This window comes from Dendrobium catenatum, unplaced genomic scaffold (genome assembly GCF_001605985.2).
Source record: "Dendrobium catenatum unplaced genomic scaffold, ASM160598v2 fragScaff_scaffold_1220, whole genome shotgun sequence".
Lineage (NCBI taxonomy): Eukaryota > Viridiplantae > Streptophyta > Magnoliopsida > Asparagales > Orchidaceae > Dendrobium > Dendrobium catenatum.
Genome location: NW_021319682.1, coordinates 3,976,399 through 3,994,790, shown reverse-complemented (window position 1 = coordinate 3,994,790; position 18,392 = coordinate 3,976,399). Strand labels below are relative to the sequence as shown.

The 18,392-nt window shown below is 36.8% G+C and overlaps 1 protein-coding gene across 6 annotated transcripts in view; it reads left to right on the top strand.

Annotated features, from left to right (window-relative positions):
• LOC110110057 (ubiquitin-like-specific protease 1D) overlaps window positions 1-18,392 on the top strand; it is a 52,153-nt gene that overhangs the window by 24,868 nt on the left and 8,893 nt on the right. For all 6 annotated transcript variants that reach the window (XM_020841352.2, XM_020841351.2, XM_020841350.2 and 3 more), the window contains 2 exons: window positions 7,886-7,988; window positions 11,261-11,355. In XM_020841352.2, coding sequence (XP_020697011.1) covers window positions 7,886-7,988; window positions 11,261-11,355 — 198 coding nt within the window. The remainder of the gene's footprint in view (window positions 1-7,885; window positions 7,989-11,260; window positions 11,356-18,392) is intronic.

Genomic DNA, 18,392 nt, shown 5'->3' with positions numbered 1-18,392 from the left:
GAGTGGGCTGCTGCTCGTGCTTTCCAAGAGCACACAAAGGGAGAGGGGGAGCATTCGGCTCCCCCGTTTTTTTTGGTCCGTCATGAACCAGAGAACAGAGAGAGCGAGAGAAAGGAGCGGGAGAAGGGATTCCGCCCCCTTTTGCGTGCGTCTCCAGGCGCGGAAGAAGGTGGCGGATGCGGGGAGCTCTTCCTGTGAGGTCATCCAGGCCGCCAGTTCCTCAAGCCCAGGCCCTCCAGGACGTCTGTCTCCAGGCAATCGAGAGAGACCAAGAGGGAAGGAGAGGTGTTCGGGTAGGCTTCTACAGGCCGGCTGAACCTGTGCATGTTCTTTGCTGCTGTTTTCTTCTTCCTTGGACTAAAAGAGGGAAGTTTCTTTCTATTTTCTTCCATCTCTTCAAGTGGAAGAGCAAAGACCTGCTCTTTTCTTTCTCTCAAGCAAAAGGGGTAAGTGTTGGAGTATAGTGGAGGCACTTGGAGTCTGTCTACTTGCTGTGGAGACTTCTTCCACCCCTTCATTCAACTCCGGTGACCTCAAAACAGTGAAAATTGCTGTTTGGAACGTTTGGACAGCAAGCGATGACTTCCAGGAGCCTTCAAACATCAAAAACTGCTGTCCGGAGCACTTTGGACAGCAAATTCACCCTCTGGAGTTGCTTGGACAGCAGCGGAACGTTGGGAAAAGCTTGGACAGCAGCTACGCAGCGTCCGGGAGCCTTCTAACATCAAGGACAACTGTTCAAAAGGACAACTGTTCGGAGCGCTTTGGACAACAAATTCTTCCTCCTCGTTAGCGTGGACTGTTCTTGGAGCTGGATTGGAGCGCTTGGACAACTTGGGAGAGGTAAAACCTTGAAAACTTAGGAAAAGCTCTAAGGCCCTTAGAAAGCTTCATTTTTGCTTCCCCAAAACCCTTTGTTCTCAGTTCTCTCCGCAAAACAGTGAAAAATTCATGTATTTCACTTGTTTGCTCACTTGTGAGAGCCAAAGAGACATGACAATACGCGTTGGGGTGTTGGATTGGTATCCAACTCCTTTCAAATGCATGTAATAGCATTCATATTGTGTTCAAACCGTCGCCTATAACAAACCTAGGCTTCATCGTCATAGCATCCAAATTTGGAGGCTATGCATTTGACAAAATCAATTGCATGGTACTTATGGTTTAGATTATGCCAAAATTGACCTAAATAAGATAGCGTAGGTCTCTTTCTCTAAGGATTGCATGCTCTTAGAATTGTTGGGAGACCATTAAGCATGTTCATTTGATATATGGGACAATCTTGTGGTAAGTGTGGGTTTCTAAAGAGCCATAAGCCAAACCCTCATGTGTTCTTGAATTACTTAAACATGCTTTGCATCTCTTAATTCTCTTGGATAAGAATGATGGTGAATGATCCTCTAGCATGCGAACTATCTAATTTCTGTGTCATGACAAAAAAACAATATAAACTTTGGAGAGTTTGAATGTAGGAATTGATAGTCTCTATAAGTCAGTGAATGTCTAATGAATGTGTTTGGTTGGAAACAATATCGTTGACAACCAATCATTGTGGAGTTTCCCATAGACCCTTAAAGGTCTATGTTGTAAACCCCACAATGTCTATGAACAATCACTCATGATTGATCTTTTCACTAAATTTTGAGCACACAAGTGATGATCATTGTTGGTTTATATCCATCACATTTAGGATTTGGAAATTAACTAAATGGGCTTATCTAACCTTGAAGTGGGTTTGAGATATGGCATGGGCCCTCAAAGGCCCATGAGCCCTCATGCTCAAGTTTACCTAACTCCATTTGTGTGATTTTCTAAATCCAATCATCGAATGCAATGATCAAAATCCTTAGAGATTGAAACCTCGCATCAATGTTTTAATAAACCAAGTCCTATTGAAATTGATCTTTAGGGTCTTCCCAGAAAACCTTCAATTATCATTCATGACAAAATTGATTGGATTGTTCTTAGAAGCCTTATATATGTTTTCATATCTTAACATGAGTCAAAATCATGTTTCCTAGATCTCTTGCTAGGATCACTAACTTCCAAATTCTCTAGATCATGCCAAAATTGGTTTAGAAACCTCCCCAAAACCTTAGGAAATCAATTCTTCCCTCTCCTAATTGAGTCCCCAAAACACTCTAAAGGACGTAGGGAAATTCCTTTCAAGTGTGCATCTCCTCTTTTCATGAGTCCAAAACATTCATGAGTCCAAAACATTCATGGGGAATTCTCTTTCTCATGCACATCTCCTTTCAAACTTGATGCTTAGAACTTCCTCAAAGTTCTAAGCTCTATGTTGCATCAATTCCAACAAGTATAAAGAGCTTGCTTTTAAACACTATTTTTCCTTCATGTGTAATATTTTGAGGTCTCCTCAAGGATCTAAATATTGCATTACATGAAACTTCAAGACTTTAAGGCCAAATCCTAAGTCCAATCATTTCTTTGTTAAGATATGAAATTAACAAAGGAACAATCCTCTCCCATGTACAATGCATGGAGAGTTCTCGAAGCTCCAAGTGTTGGAGTGCATGGGTTATTTGAAACTTGGAACCAAATTCCAAGTTCTCCTATCCTCGTTATTGGAACATAAAACCAACAAATCTCTTCTCATGCAAGATATTCTAAGGCTCCTCAAGCATTTAAACATATCATTTCACGAGTCTTTTAACTTTAGGACCAAATCCTAGGTTATTTCCCCTTCTTTGTTTGTCGAAACGCAAAGTCAACAAACAAATGTCATTTCTCCCTTCATGTATAGTAATTTGAAGCTTCTCCTAAACTTCTACTTACTATTACATGGGGTTATTGAACTTAGAACCAAACTCTTAAGTTCTTTCTTTCAATTTGTTCGAACCTAGTTTTAACAATTGAACATCTCGCTTAGACATAGAATCTAAATCCTAGTCTTTCTTCTCCATTCACTTAATCCAAATTAAGTGAATGATCATCTCTCTTTGAATATCAAATATTCAAAGAACAATCATGAAATTTTGTAAATCTCAAATTACATATCCCTCCTTCAACCCCAAAGTTGTAGGGAGTTTATCAAATTATTTATTCGTTAGAACACAAAACCAATGAATGTTCTCTTAGTCTTAGGACTCAAATCCTAATTCTCCTTCTCCTACAACTTCAAACTATAGGAGAATACTTAATCCTCTTCATGCTTTGTATCGTGGATTTCCTCAAAATTCTAAATGCATCATGTTGTAAAGCACTCAAGCTTGAGATCAAACCTTGAGCTCTTCCCTTTCATTTGCTTAGGTACATATTAGGCAAGTGAACATCTCATTTGAGCACCAAATGTTCAAAGGATTTCTATGATTGCAACCTCTAAGTTGCATTTCCCTCCCTTTTTCCTACAAGTCAAGATTGTAGGAGAGCATCCAAACCCATCTTCATGCTCTCAAACTCAAATTGGGAGGATGAATCCCCTCTTTGGACACCGAGCGTTCAAAGAAACTCCTCAAAATTGTAATATTTAAGTTGCATTTTTGACCACCTATTTTCCTACAAGCCTAAATTGTAGGAAACCTTTAAATTCCTTTCCATTCGCCTAGCTTTAATTTAGGCAAATGAATTTGTCTCTTTGAACATCAAATGTTCAAGGAACATTCATGGATTTACAACCCGTAAGTTGTATAGTCCTTCTCTCGTTTCTACAACTCAAAAGTTGTAGTAAATCCCATCATTCTCCTAAACCAAAATTAGGAGTGTCCACCCCCTCTTTGAACACCAAATGTTCAAAGAGGTTTCAGAAGCTTGTAGCCCAAAGTTGCATCTTCTTTTCTACTTTCTACAACTCAAAAGTTGTATGAAACTCTCTTTTATTTAACCTATGTTGAGTGAATCAATCATGTTCCAAATCAACCTACTTGTTGAACAAAAAACAAGTAGTTTTATCCCAAACATAGGATTCAATGGTCCTATTTCCAATCCATCCTTTCAACCCAAGTTGGAAGGGTGCAACCCTCTCTTTGACATAAAAAATGTTCAAGGACAGTTGCGAATTTGTAATTCATAAGTTGCATATTCCCCCCAACTCTCCTCTAACTTCCAAATCATAGGAGATTTTCTCTCTCTTTAGCTCTAAAAGCTAAGGAGAATTCTCCAACATTTAGCCCAAACGCTAAATGTTGGATTCTTACTTTCTCTTCTTGGCTCCAAAAGTTAAGGAGAATTCCTCAACATGTAGCCCAAAAGTTATATGTTTGGACACCTTTCTTAGACCCAAAATCTAAGCAATCATTTTCATTTCACCAAATTAAGTGATCTCTCCTATGACATTTAAAATGCTAAGTACATAGATGTCCCTTAAGCGTTATCTTTTCTGTTGAAGTTTATCATATTCTATTGGATTAATTTCACCAAGTCTTAAGTGGAACCCCCTTAGGCATATCTATCTTATCCTATTAGATAGACACTTCTCTTATTCAAACAATAAAAAAACTCCAAAATACCTAAAAATCACTTAGGTTCATTTTGATACAATGATCAATCATCTCCCCCAAAAGGTGGGATGCTTATATCATTGTACCTTAGGATTCATAAGTAATAGGTTTGCCCAAAAGCAAGCAGTGGTTACTCTATAGGTTCTTCATAACCATTCTAAATATGAAACATTTAAAAATCAAATAAAATCTTTAAGTCATAAACAATTTAAAGTTAAATCACCTTTGGATAAAAATCAAGCATCTTCATTCCAAAATAAAACCAAGTACCCTTAGTGTGATATACCACACAAGCCTCACACACTTAGGTGCACAGCCTTTTAGACATGCTAGGATTATGATTTTTCTTTGTGTGCGCATGCGATTGTTGATTTGGTATGAATACCGTTTTGGATTCCTTGCGTTGTGGGCACTTTCCCTTAAGTAGTTAGTATAGAAATATATACATACTTTTTTGTGCAGGTGGCTATGTCCAGAAGGGGGTTAAACAAGTCATGATTATTCTAATACTGTTGCTTGCAGGCGTTGCTTAAAACCCTCCAAGAGGCATGAACAATAGGATAGAAGCATATGCTTAGCACTCTAAGTGCTAGGCAAATTTTGGATGTGATGTGATTTTTATATAAATTGTTTTCTAACTCTATTTTGCAGACTTGAGTATTTTCTATCATGTATTTGATTAGATCTATGATGTAAAGTTTGTGGGTTTTGGACTAGAAGGAAAGGTGAATTGAGGAGGGATGTACTCTTTTAGAGGTGAAGCCTAAATATCCACTTGAGAGTTAAAGTTTGAAGACCCCCACAAGTAGAATTTATAATTTATTAACTGAGTTGTATAATAACAGACAACCCAGCTGCCAAACATATTTGTAATAATTGGGACATTACTTGCACTTCTATTTTAATTGGTTTACAAGCATGTGTTGATTGTTTACTGGGTGTGTAATAGAAAAGCATGCCTTTTTCTTAGGTTTCTTCTCTTGTTTGTTTGGGTTTGTCCTGGACTTTGGTACGATAGACTCTTATGATAAAATAAATTTTCTACCCCTACCCTTTAAATTTTAAACAACTTAAAAAATTAATCTATGCTCCATGATTTCCTAATAAAAGAAAATTGCATGGCTTTTTTTCAAGGAGCCAAGTTTTTCAAAATTGAAAACAATCATGCATAGCCAAGAATGTGTCTAATGTAGAAATGCCCTCACTTAAGGATTAGATAACAAAAAGTCTGCATTTGTGAGTCTGCATTATGCATGCTCTACATACATAGGCATCTTGACCTCAAAGCCGAGTTGTAAGCCCTACTTCCTGAATAAAAAAAATAACCCTCCACTTTATATTTGCATTAAGACCGGACAACATGGTTTTAAAATCGATTAGGTGAGTTTAGCTGGTAGTCCTCTCCAAGCAAGATAATAAATCCAGAGGTCGGGCGGATTATGCCTCATGTGAGTTGTAATTTGTAAGTTCATTTGTATTTTGTTAGACTTAGGTTCGAGCCACTACCTCTCGATAGTCTTCGCCTTAGTTTTAGGATCCGAGTCAACTGGTTGATCCCAATCATCATATAAGTACTCACCTTTTGGGCAGTTCCTCCAACATATATTGTTAGAATGTAAGCCCCAAATTTCTAATACAAATATCAAGTTAAATAAAGATTTAACTTCTAAAATGTAAAGCCCGACATATGATAGTTTGAGTACCTTTGAGTTTCCCTCAGAATCAAGTACTCATTGGTCCTCATTCCAAGAAGTCTAATCTCAAATTGATTTTCCCCCCCTTGAAATTCCTAAAGGTCAAAACCTTTAAGCAAGACTTTCATGAATTTCTAAATCAAAATTTTGTCAACATTTAAATAACTTTAAAAAAAGAAGAAGAAAACCACTAGTTTAATCAAAAGTCTTCTCAAGCCAAAGCTTGGGATGTAATTAACCATAAGGGTTTGCCCCTATGGGACGTCTGTACCCCATAAATAAATAAATCCCATTCAGCCAAACATTGAATGGGGGAATCTCTGTTAAAATTGTAAATTTTATCATTGAGTCCATAAGGAAATGATATTTTTTACCCTTCGGGTAATATATCATCATTCTTATAACGTTCTCGATCATAAAATATGCAATCCATTTGAGGGCTACAAAAATTCTCCAACATTGTTGTTCGAATAAAGTTAAAAAAAAAAAAGAGAAGGGCCGAACCATGTGGCCCACATTCCCACGTCATGTCCACAATCGCTAGAAAAAATTGCTTGCTTGATTAATATAAAAGAAACATAAAGGGTTATGCTCGCTTACGTTAGTTTTGCGATTCAAGTGTTGATTCTCTCTTTAACGATTTTGTTCAAATCCTGTGAAGAAAATCCCGCTCCGGCTCTTGCGATCTGGTTTGAATTCCGCTTTGGCGTCCTTATCTCCCGTACGTTTCAAATCCCAATACCTGCACCCGGCCTCCCTACGAGCCCGCTTCCAGAGCCAACTGCCCGATTGAGGCAACTCCTGTCCCAAACTTCTGTCATCCATCCGCCTCCTTGCATGGATACCATCTCGTCCGACCGGAGCCTCCCATCTGATTCCTCTTCAGAAAATGGATAAGGAAAAATAGAGAAAATAAAAAAGAAGAAAATATGGGAAAATAAAAGAGAAATATATACATTGTGTGTTTTCGCCTAACCAATTTTGTTGCCTCTTTGTTGATACCATGCTATTTGCTTAGGTAATATGCAAAAGCTACTTCAGCAAATCGCCAAATATAAGTATCCATATGCTCCTTTGTTGGTGAGAGGGGAAGAAAACTACTAGTCGCCAAAAATAAGTACATGCATGTATTTCTCTTGTCATGGTGGGGAACTTCTTATATGATTTTCATGTAGATATGGAAACTCATCCGCACCTTTCTTGGCACGATGGGAGTAGTAATCACCACGATAAGTGTGCAACAATCTTGAGAACAGTGCAATCATCTTGAGAAGTTCGCAAATATGTTGAGATGCATGTAACCTTTTTGAGAAGGTCATTGCGCAGGAAGCATGCCACTTTTTTGAAAAACATCTAATTATACCATACAAATTTATCGAAAAGCTATCAATTATATTATATAATATACTAAAAAGCATGTAAATGCACCATGTTGGTAGATCGAAAAGAATGAGAGTACAGCGTGCAAAAGCACAGAAATGTATACAATGGGGCTGTGCTTTCCCCTTACAATATAAGGGATAATTCTTTCCGTGAGAGTATTTTGTTTGTCACATTTGTCTGCTTGTTGAATGATTTATATAGAAGTTGCATGATTCTACTTGACTTCATTAAGGTGTATTCTATTTGTGTCTTGATCTTTGAAGTAAGAAGCTCGGTTTATACTTTGATAACTTTGATAATTTTTTTTTGGCCTCTCGCAGCTTCTTCCAATTTGTTGATTTATTTTGTCAGGTACCTTCAAAAAAGTGCGCCCACCACATGTAGGCCACAGAGTGATTATCATATTTTCAATACATTCTTTTTTGGAAAGCTTGAAAAAGCTTTATCTCAAAAGGTATACTAGTCAACATCAAAAGTAATCCTCTATTTCTTATGTATGCAAGAAATTGCTGATAAAATGCTTCATGACACTATGCTTTTAATGAGATTCTGTGTGAAAAATTAAGTTAACCTGTTCATCAGCACAAAGTGCTGGCATTTACTGAGCGAGGTCTTCAAAACAGAACATTTCATGATTTCCCCATAATTTTTTTTCTTCTAAAATGGAACAAAAAATGCTGCCAGCCCTCTTTGTTACGAGTCATAGATGCATTAATCAGAGATTTCTCCCGGGATGTTCAAATTTATCATGCATTAGTTGCCTCTCTCTCTCAGGTTTCCACTTTCATTTGGTACTATTCTCCTAAATATTAAGGATCATGATATTTTAAATTATCTTTTGAAGTTCCTATACCACCATTGTGTTGCTTCATCTCGATCAAATTAATTAGACAACCTTCGAAGATTGCAGCTTCACTAATATGAATGCTAGTTTTTATCTGGACATGCACTCCTGTTTGTGTTCTTTACTTAAGGGACTTGGAAGGTCCTTTTCCCTAGGGATATCACTTAATAAAGTGCAAAACAACTCGAGCCATTTGTCACACAGTAACACTAGGACCAACTATTAGCTTCTCCATTTTTTTCTACAATCCAATCTGAAACGAGGTTGGTTTGTGCCAAAGTGGGCTGTGTGCCATCATTTTAAGTTGGTTGGTGCTCTGGGCTGGGTTATTCTTTAGAGAATACTTCAGAGCAAGGTTTAAAATTGTGCAATTAGGTGTGAGACATTTTTTTTGTTCGTGAGGTGAGGCATAAGCCTCAAGGCGTTTTGAGGCGTAAGCCTTAAAATTAAAAAGTTATTTAAAGTGAAAGTAAAGGTCAAAAGTGATTTTTTGTATAATACCTAAATAATTTGTTAAATGATGATATATTAACTTCCTATTGAGTTATGAATTAATAAATTGACATACATATGAAATAAAAATTGTACAAGATATAAAAAAAAGTGATAAATTATGTGAAATAGAATTGCAATTCGAATATTATAAGAGTGAAATAATATTAAATATATAAATTGCATAAAATGATAAAAGTATCATATAACATCATGTTAAACTCCAATTTTTTTCTTTCTCAATTCTCTACTCATTTACATTTAATTCCTAATGAAAGCTGAAATAATTGGCAACTCAAAAATCATTTGCACTGTCATTACTGATGTGATCTTTATTTGAGTTGCCATAACAGATTGGTCTATCCCCTGCCTCATCTGGGGGAGTCGAATGCCTCCCAATCTGCTTCTTAATTTATTTCAATCATGTTTATCTTTTATAAATATTTTTCATCAACATAAAGATGAGATTTATACTGTAAAATTTTTAGGTTGGTGGTGTGTGGCTTTCAAGTGATCCTCGGTGATAACTATGACGATGTTGGTTGTGGCAAAGGCCACAGACCGTAGAGGAAGTTAAGAGAAAGTTGTTGTAGCTCGAATGTGCACAAATGCGTGATTTATGTTAGTTTTAATAAAAAAATATACAAATGGTGAGGCGTAAGCCTCATGCTAACGAGGTGAGGTGTGCCTCAAGGCAGGCCTCAGCCAAGCTGAGGCGCAAGCCTCATAAAAAAAGCTAGAGGCATTTTTCACTGGAATTGCGATGAGGCGAGCCTCATATTTCGCAATTTTAAACAATGCTTCTGAGTGAATGGCTACATTGATGCAGTTCATTACCATATAAATGCTAGTGCAAGTCATGGCATTGTGTTAACAAAATAATCTTCTTCCATCATGATTTTTGTATTTGTTTGTTTTGGTTTACTTGCTGGTGTATGGTTGGTGACTAATCACTGTTTGAGATCTTGAAATGCTAGAGGCAATAAGTACAATGGAGGCCCGCTCTAGAGATTTGGAGAGGACCGCTGTCGCATGTGGGTGAGTGTGTGTCTTGCGTGCACGCATGAGCATGGGGTTGGGTGCAGGAAAGTGGGGAGTGGACTTCTGTTTAAGAATTATGCATATTCACTCCGTTCTTTTTAAGTTTAATCGGGTTTGACATAGAGTCTAGAATCTATCTTCTTTCGGCTGCTCTGTTGTACAGAACTAAACACTCCCTATCCTTGTGTTATTGCATTGCTTCTATACATGTCGTTATTGTTTCCATTTACCTAATTGCACTTAGGACCATATTAAAAAAGTTACCTAATTGAAAGTAGTTTGCTGCCTTCAATCTGGTCCTTCAACCCAGCAATTTGATTGCTTGCAAAACTAGTGGCCATAAACTTTGTGCTGCTTCATTTTCTATTGAACTGATGCAATTTAGGGTTTAGGGTTCTGCCGCCAACAATGCTAATGATCCTTACATGCCAATATTGTGGTTTCAGTTAACTGCCAATGCGGATACTTATTTCATTTGGAACTAACCCACTCTAGGCTGGTTGCTGTACTACTGCAGTGGGAAATTTCTGTAGATGTTTCATGTGTGTGTCACAATAATGAGAAGCTAGCTGCAAGTTGCTATTTAGGGATTTAAGTTTCCTAATAAAATTTTTAATTGAAAGAGTAGAAGAAACACAAGAATATGTAGTTTTTTTTTTTTTTGTGGGCTTAAACGGTATAAATATTGAATTTCAGGATTCCTTTTAAATAGTGAAATGCATATATGATAAAGAAAAAATTATATCACATGCATGCAATGAAGCAAACGATGAGAAGGTTTTTTTGCCAATTCTTTCAGCTTCTATGAAAATATTAAATTTAGTATATGTAGTTATTTTAGGTTTTTTTTTTCTTTTTTTGGGTTTAAACGGTATATGTAGGGGGAGGTGGTGTTTAAACGGTATAAAATTTAAATTTCATGATTTAATTTATGTTTTATTCTTTTTTGGGTTTAGATGGTATAAAATTTGATTTTTAGGGATTCATATTAAACAATGAAATTTAGATATTATAAAGAAAAAATTCATATTGCATGCATGAAATGAAGCAACTGATGAGATGGGTTTTTGCCAATTTTTCATTTCTGTGAGAATATTAAATTTAGCCAAAGGCGTTGATCTAAGCTTTGTGAATGGAAGTAAGATATAGCAATTTATTCCTGATAAATTCTTTGCATCATAATTTAGGCGCATCTATCTTTATTTAGTTTCTTTTATTGAAAATTACTTCCTTTGTTTAAATTAGATAGTTTGGCAATGAAATTTTAGTTAGGTACAGTACATACCTAGTCTTGTTGTTGCGGTTCGCTTCTTTTGCTAACAAGATTTAATTATGATAATGGTTTTCAGGGTGATAGATCTCAATGTTTCTTGAAGTTGAGGCGGTGGTGGAAAGGAGTAAATATATTTTCTAAGGCATACATCCTTTTGCCAATTCATGGAAGGTGTGTACTGTGTTGTCATTTTGGCGGGATTTGCTGCCAAATCATTCTATTTGCAATCACTCGTTGGTATTAATATGCTAAGTTTTTTTTATTAACCCATATTTAATATGAAAAGAGTTGGTCATGTTATACGAAGGCATTAAAAAATGCACTATTTAGTGTAGGTGCATTATGCAATGTGGGCTCTGAAAAATTTCATTTTTAGATTGTGTGATCCCGGCCTCTCTGTGCCATTCGTCTATTTTTCTTTTAAGTGTTTGTGAGACGATGACGGCAGAGAGTTTTAACGAGATTAGGTTCCGGGGGAATTTTCAGAAGGCAGATTGGGTTTTAGATAAGACACTACCCAGAGATTTCGCCCTCATTTGGTGAGGACTTTTTGATTTGAGTTCTGGTTTCCTATAGGCGCAAGCCCCTATATTTAATTACCCCTCCCAATAACAGGAGAGAACTTTAGATTAAGGCTAGTCATTAAGGAGGTCACATAGGTTATGAATCTATCGTATAATAACAATAATTTAGGGTTTGAGTTTTGGATTTAAATTTTTGAAGTTTGGATTTTGGAGTTTAGAATTTAGAGTTTATCATCATAAACTTAAAACTGGTGGTGGGGGGAGTGAAGACGAGCCCGATCAAGATCCCATGGTTCCGTCCTTGGTCGGCGAAGGGTCGGTCGGAGTTGGTGGGGCTTAGCCGAAGTAAACGAGTAGATCAAATGGACTTTAGGGCACAGCGGCTTTGGCGTTGATGAAGCCGAAGGGTTCAACGGAGAGCCGGTGTTTGGCGGTCGGAGATGGAGGTTGACAGCTTGCTAGAGTTTGAATGGGGGAAGACAGGCGTCGGAGGGAGGGTTGGCAAGTCCGGCGAAGTCGACGGGCTTAGTGATTCGTCCAAGGTGAGTCTTCCGAAACTCCTTGCTTGCGATTTCTTTCGGTTCTCAGAGTTTCTATGTGTGTGTACTGGAACCGAATGAGAGGGTCTATTTTTACGTCGTGAATGAGGCAGTGAAGGAGCGGATGTGTCATTTGGGTATGTCGGTGGGTTTTGGTCGGGAGTCATTTCGTCTGATTTAGAGTCGGCAGTTAGAGGTCAACATGCAAATGTACCATAAAAATGATTATGCATTTCCTACAAATACATTCGTCATCATGTAAATGTATTATGCTTGTCACACAAATGCACTATGTGCCATTTATACAGATGTGTCATGCCAATACTCAAGGTGCATTTCTGTTAATCATGCAAATACATTATGCTAATCATACAATAATTATATAACTTCATAATACATCATGCAATTCATATAAGTGCATTATGCAAAATATACTCAAAAGCGTGTTACCGCATGGACCCCGACGAGTGTGACATATCCACGTGACGTCTGAGGATGCTGTGCGGACCAAAAAATGACAATATACTACTAAAAACATAAAAAAGTACGTGCTTATCATTTAGATACAAAAATACAACATGGGCCCTAATGAGAGTGACATATACATGACATATGAGGATATTGTGGACTAAAGAAATAATGAATGAAATTTCAAACATATAGAATACATTGTACAAGTATGCTGACATACACACTCATATCATTTAAATTAAAAATTTAAACCAACCACATGGGCACCGACAAGCGTGATATATGTACTCATGTGACATCTAAGGATGCTATGCAGGTCAAAAGTAAATTTAAGTTCAAGTCAAATTTTCCTTTTTGAATGAGCCGGAGTTGACACGACTTGAACCATCGAATAAATACATGGTTGTAGCACCGACCGAAGTATTTAATTTTATACATTTATATTAAGCCTTTAAGGTTTATTACAAAATAGGTTCACCGCTAAAAGCATAAACTCTCAGAACTGACACTCGTTGAAGTTAATCGAAATATTTAATTTTATACGTTCATACTAAGTATTCAAGGTCTCTTATAAAGAAAATTCACTTATTAAAATGAATACTCCTAGTTCTTATATCTATACGATAACTTCAAAAATTAGGAGCTGAACCCAATCCTCTGTTTGCAAGCAAATAGAGTTGACAAGCTTTGATTAATGAAATGACAATACCCATAAATCATCCCCGATAATGGCTTTGTTGAAAGCTAATCTCAACCGGAGGGGATTATGCTTCTTAAATATATCATAAAATTGATCCTAAAATTAATAAGCATAACGACTCTTTCTTTATGATATATATTTTCTAAAATAATTATTTTGTGATATCTCTTTTGTTACGACCCGAACCGAGTGTTTAGAATATCAAGTTGAGAATAAATAGTTAGACAACTGTTAAATTTCTTTGAACAATAGTTAAAAAGGTCGAATAAACTATCATCCAAAATTTTATAAAAAGTTACTAATTATCCATCTCAATTTAAGACATATATAATTCAATTGTAATCCATTTTATAAAAATCAATGAACTAGAGTCAAGTACATAGGGTCTTTACATACCTATTCCAGGCGCTCCTATTCTTATGCATACAAAATCTTTCCTGTCAGCTGTCAAATCTATAGGAGTTTTATCTAAAATATTTTGTTTGATAGGTTGTGTTTTTATCTTGAAAGTCAATGTTTAATTATAATTTTATAATATAGTGATAAATAAATAAAATGCAATGCATATAAGTTATCAGAAGTAATCATTAATCCTTTCATTTAAGAGAATTTAAACATTAACACTGATAGGATAAATATCATTTTATAGAATTTTTTTTAAATGTATATCTTTTAATATGTCATTCATTTTAGCAGCGCAGTCTAATATTTGCATGAATTTATAAACAATCATTTTCATTTTCTTTTCTAACCTTTCTTTTTTCGTGCATTGGTGCATTGCTTGCTCAAAAGTATCATGAGAAGGTGAGCTTGCAATTACTCGCTCAGAGGTAGAACTGCATTGGTTATGGATAGGATATCAACCACCTGAGAAAGCCGGCAATGAAGGCCGATGATGGAAAACAATCCTCAAAATTCCGACAATTAAGGCCGGTTGTGGGAACTTGTATTCGTCAGGTTTCCAGCAATGAAGGATGTATTTATAGTAGCAATAAAAGTTGATTTGATTAACCATCAAGGCTGATTTGCGTGTATCAGCAATAAAGGCTGATTTGATTTGATTATATCAGCAATAAAGGCTGATATCATGTCTTAATCATGTCTCAAATCTAATTCAAGACTTCTTGCTGTTGTCGGCCCATCTAAGATAATCGAGAGGGCGTCTCTGTGGATCTGAGCGGAACAGGATAATCGGAAGGAGCTTCCGATCAAATTGAGCGTCTGCGAACAGCTTCTTCTTCCGAGCGTCGGTGCGGCTTCGTCGGTGCGGTTTTGCTTCAACCACTTCTTCTGCAAGCTCCGAGTCCATCTTGGGCTTCATTCGCAAGCTTCGTCCGCAAGGGCTTCGTCTTGGTCGCCCGCAGAGCTCGGCTCTTGCGGTCGATTCTTCCAGACGAGATCAATTCAGCTTGTGATTCTCTTGGGCGACTTCGTCTCCTGGCTTCTTCCTGCCTTCCGACATCAAAGCTAGTGTCTTCCTCCGAGCGGCTTCTTCCTGCGTCTAGAGGCTTTGATGTTTCCATCCTTTGGCTTCGTCTCGCAGGAGGTTTGCTCGGCCCGTCCGTCCCACAAGGCCCCGCCGCTTTCTTCCTTCCTTCGACTTCGTCACAGTTTGCTCGGCTCGTCCTGTTTCATTCGGCTTCAGGCTTCGGGCTTCTGGGTCCAGCGTCGTTTCTTCGGCTCCTTCATGGCTACGCTCCTTTGACGACTTGTCCTTCCTGTCTGATCGGAAGTTTGGATCGGAGCTTCGACTCTGTCTCAGCTTCCGTCTTCAGCGTACACGGAGTTGGCAGCGATCAAGCCTCGGATGCTTCGGGCTTTTTTTCCTCTTCCTCTTCCGATGATCTAAGATCATTCTTCGACAGCAATTAAGGCCGTTGGCTCTGATACCATGTTAGAATTCATAGAATTTGAGAAGGGTAAAAATACCTTCTAATTATTATGCCAAATTAACCCTATTTATAGATCTATACATGATGTCTTAATAAAGAAATAAATAACTTTTAATTGTTACATAATTGACTCAATATAATCCTTCCTAATTCAGCTACCCAAATATAGAAGGATATTGTCGTGATCCAGGTGAGCTTCCCATGGATTTTCATCTTGATCGTGAGATCAAATGCCAAGGGATGACTGATATTTTGACAAAAGTCATTTAATTCTTTCTTTTAATGAAGATTTGTGTTGCAATATTTGCAAGAATGCATATAATAGATCATGCCAATTTAGTTTTGAAGATCAATTCTTTCACTTCGATACTTCAATTCTTAATCAATTCTTGCTCAATTCACAACCTAGATATCATGTTCATGTTTATATCAATTTACTTATTTAATTCGAAACTATCTTTATATTTAAAATTTTCCAATTAAATTAATAATAATCAAATTGATTAAATTTTGCTTTAATTCTGGCCTTAATTGTATTCTCATCTCTTGCTTTTTTTACCTCAGAATTCTGACGCACTTGCTTACTCTATTCGATTCCACATAAGAGTACTCTTGATTGCTTTTATTGTGTTTGTCTTTACTAAACTTCTTAGTTCTCTCACTGTCCAAAGTAATGTTAAAGGAGCCAAACAACATCAAAGGCAATGTCGGATCAAGCGTTGTCAATAGTATCGAACATCATCAAAGACAATATCGATGATGAATGAATTAATCTATTCCATCTTAAAAGAATAAAATTTAAAATAAATTTGCTTTATTACCTCCAGTTATTCCTTCTCTTCATCGAACGAGATTGCATAGTCCGACCCTCTTCTTTTTTCTTCCCTTTCATTTCTACGTTGAACGGGAAACTCATGAAACCTCTTTTTATTTTTTTCTTTGTTGAACCAGGTCACACGAACTCTCCCTCTTCCTCTCTGTCTCTGACCTCATAGAGCCAGATTCGAAGTCTTCTTCTTCCCTTTCTCTAACTCCACTGAGCAGAGCTTGAACTCTTCTTCTTCTTTTCTATCTCCAACTCCACTAAACATATCCCAAACTCTTCGTCTTCTTCTTCTCTGTCTCTGACTCCCGTGGAGAAGATCAAACGAACTCTTCTTCTTATTTTTTTTCTTTAGATCCACCAAATATATTCTAAAAACAAACACAGACTTCCTCTCTGTCGATTGCTCTTTGTACGTGTGAGGAGACGTGCCCTCTCGATTATGCTGGAGCTAGCTCACATTCGCCTCAATTGTGTCCGCGCTTGCTCAATTGCTCTTGCTTTCACTCATTTGCTTGCTGGTTTATCTGTTTCATACCGGCTCATATAGATCATGTCATGGTGTATGACCTCCAAATGTGTTTGTTTCTTTCATCTTCAGAATAGTTGATGAAAGTTTAAATATTCTGAAACCAAGTATTGTGGGTATATTGGGGCTGGGCATTTTATTTAATTTTTTTTTCATCACAGTAAGTTTATATGCTTTGCTAAGTCTAGAATAATTTCAGGCTTGATCTGGGGTTTTTTTTTCCACACTATTCTTATTTTCATAAGCATTGCATTCCACCTTTTAAACTTTAATGGAGGTCCAATCATGCAGCATAATCTCTAGATATGCTTTCCTTAATAGTTCACTTTCATTATTAAGGTCTTCGCAGGGCTAATTTCCACAATTTCATTTTTTATTTCTTTCATTTGATTATCAATTTTAGTGATAATTATGGGATGGATTTTAAAAGGTAAATTAAATTTGGTGGCGTGACTTTCTTAACTTTCCTAGTTTGATGGGATCAGGCTAGGGTAGAAAACTTATCCATCATATATTCAAGATCAAGAATTATTTCTTTTTATTCCTGGAGTCTGATGCATCTTTCCTCAAATTGTTCATCATTTGTAAGTAGTGATGCCCAACTCTATTAGTGATGTGAGCAAAAAATCTCCCTGGGGAGAGAGAGGGCCCCCCAAGAAAATTCTTGATCACAAAAAAAAAAACAACACACTTAGCTAATTATAGCAAAAAATCTCCCTGGGGAGACCCCCAAGAAAATTCTTGATCACAAAAAAAAAGACAACACACTTAGCTAATTATAGCAAAAAATCTCCCTGGGGAGAGAGAGGGCCCCCTAAGGGGACTTCTACGTAATAAAACGAACAAATTCTTACATTTCAAATAAAGAAAGACTTAGAAATTAAAAGACTTACAAAATAGGACTTGAACTCTTACAAACTTGACTCTTAACGACACCCTGTTGACCTCTATGTAATGCACAAAAGAAACAAAAAAAAAAAAAGCTCAAACCTCGTATCCGCAAATTCTGTTAGATCCCGTGATTTCAGTTGAGGTTTCGCATACCTTGGATTGTCGAACCCGTAAAGCCCGCTGCGATCACGTCTCTTCCCGGATATCCTGCGGCTCGTCTCGATTGAAGTCCACTCGTGTCGTTAAATAGGAGACGAGGAGGCCTCCATTCGCTGCTCTGAACCTCCACAAGCCGCAGCCCGCAGGAGCTCTTCCACACTCTTCTCCTTCACTCGATCGCAGAAGTTCTCTTCCTCTCGCTCGTCTCCTCCAGCAAGCCGAGCTCATCCCGATCTCTTCCTCTGTCCGACTCCAAGACCTCCGCCTCCTCTGATGTGCTCTCCCTGTTCGGTTCGAAAGTTCTGACATTTTGATTTAAAGCAAGAACGAGAGCTCACTTGCTTTGAAGGTAACTTTCTCCCTTATGCACGCTCGGCCAAATCCCGTAGACCAGCTGAACAGCAGAGGGAGGAAAGGGAGAGATAGTTTATGTAATTTTGATAATATTAATTTTGATTAATTTTAATCAAAATTAATGATAATTATTAATTAATTTTAATTAGTCTTAATAAAAATTTTATTTTAATTAATTATAATTAATTTTAATTAACTAAAATTATTAAAATATTTATAATTATTGAAATTAATTATAATTAATTTTAAGAAATTAATTATAATGAATTTTAATTAATTATAATTAATCTTAATTAAAGTTAATATTAATTAATTATGATTAATTA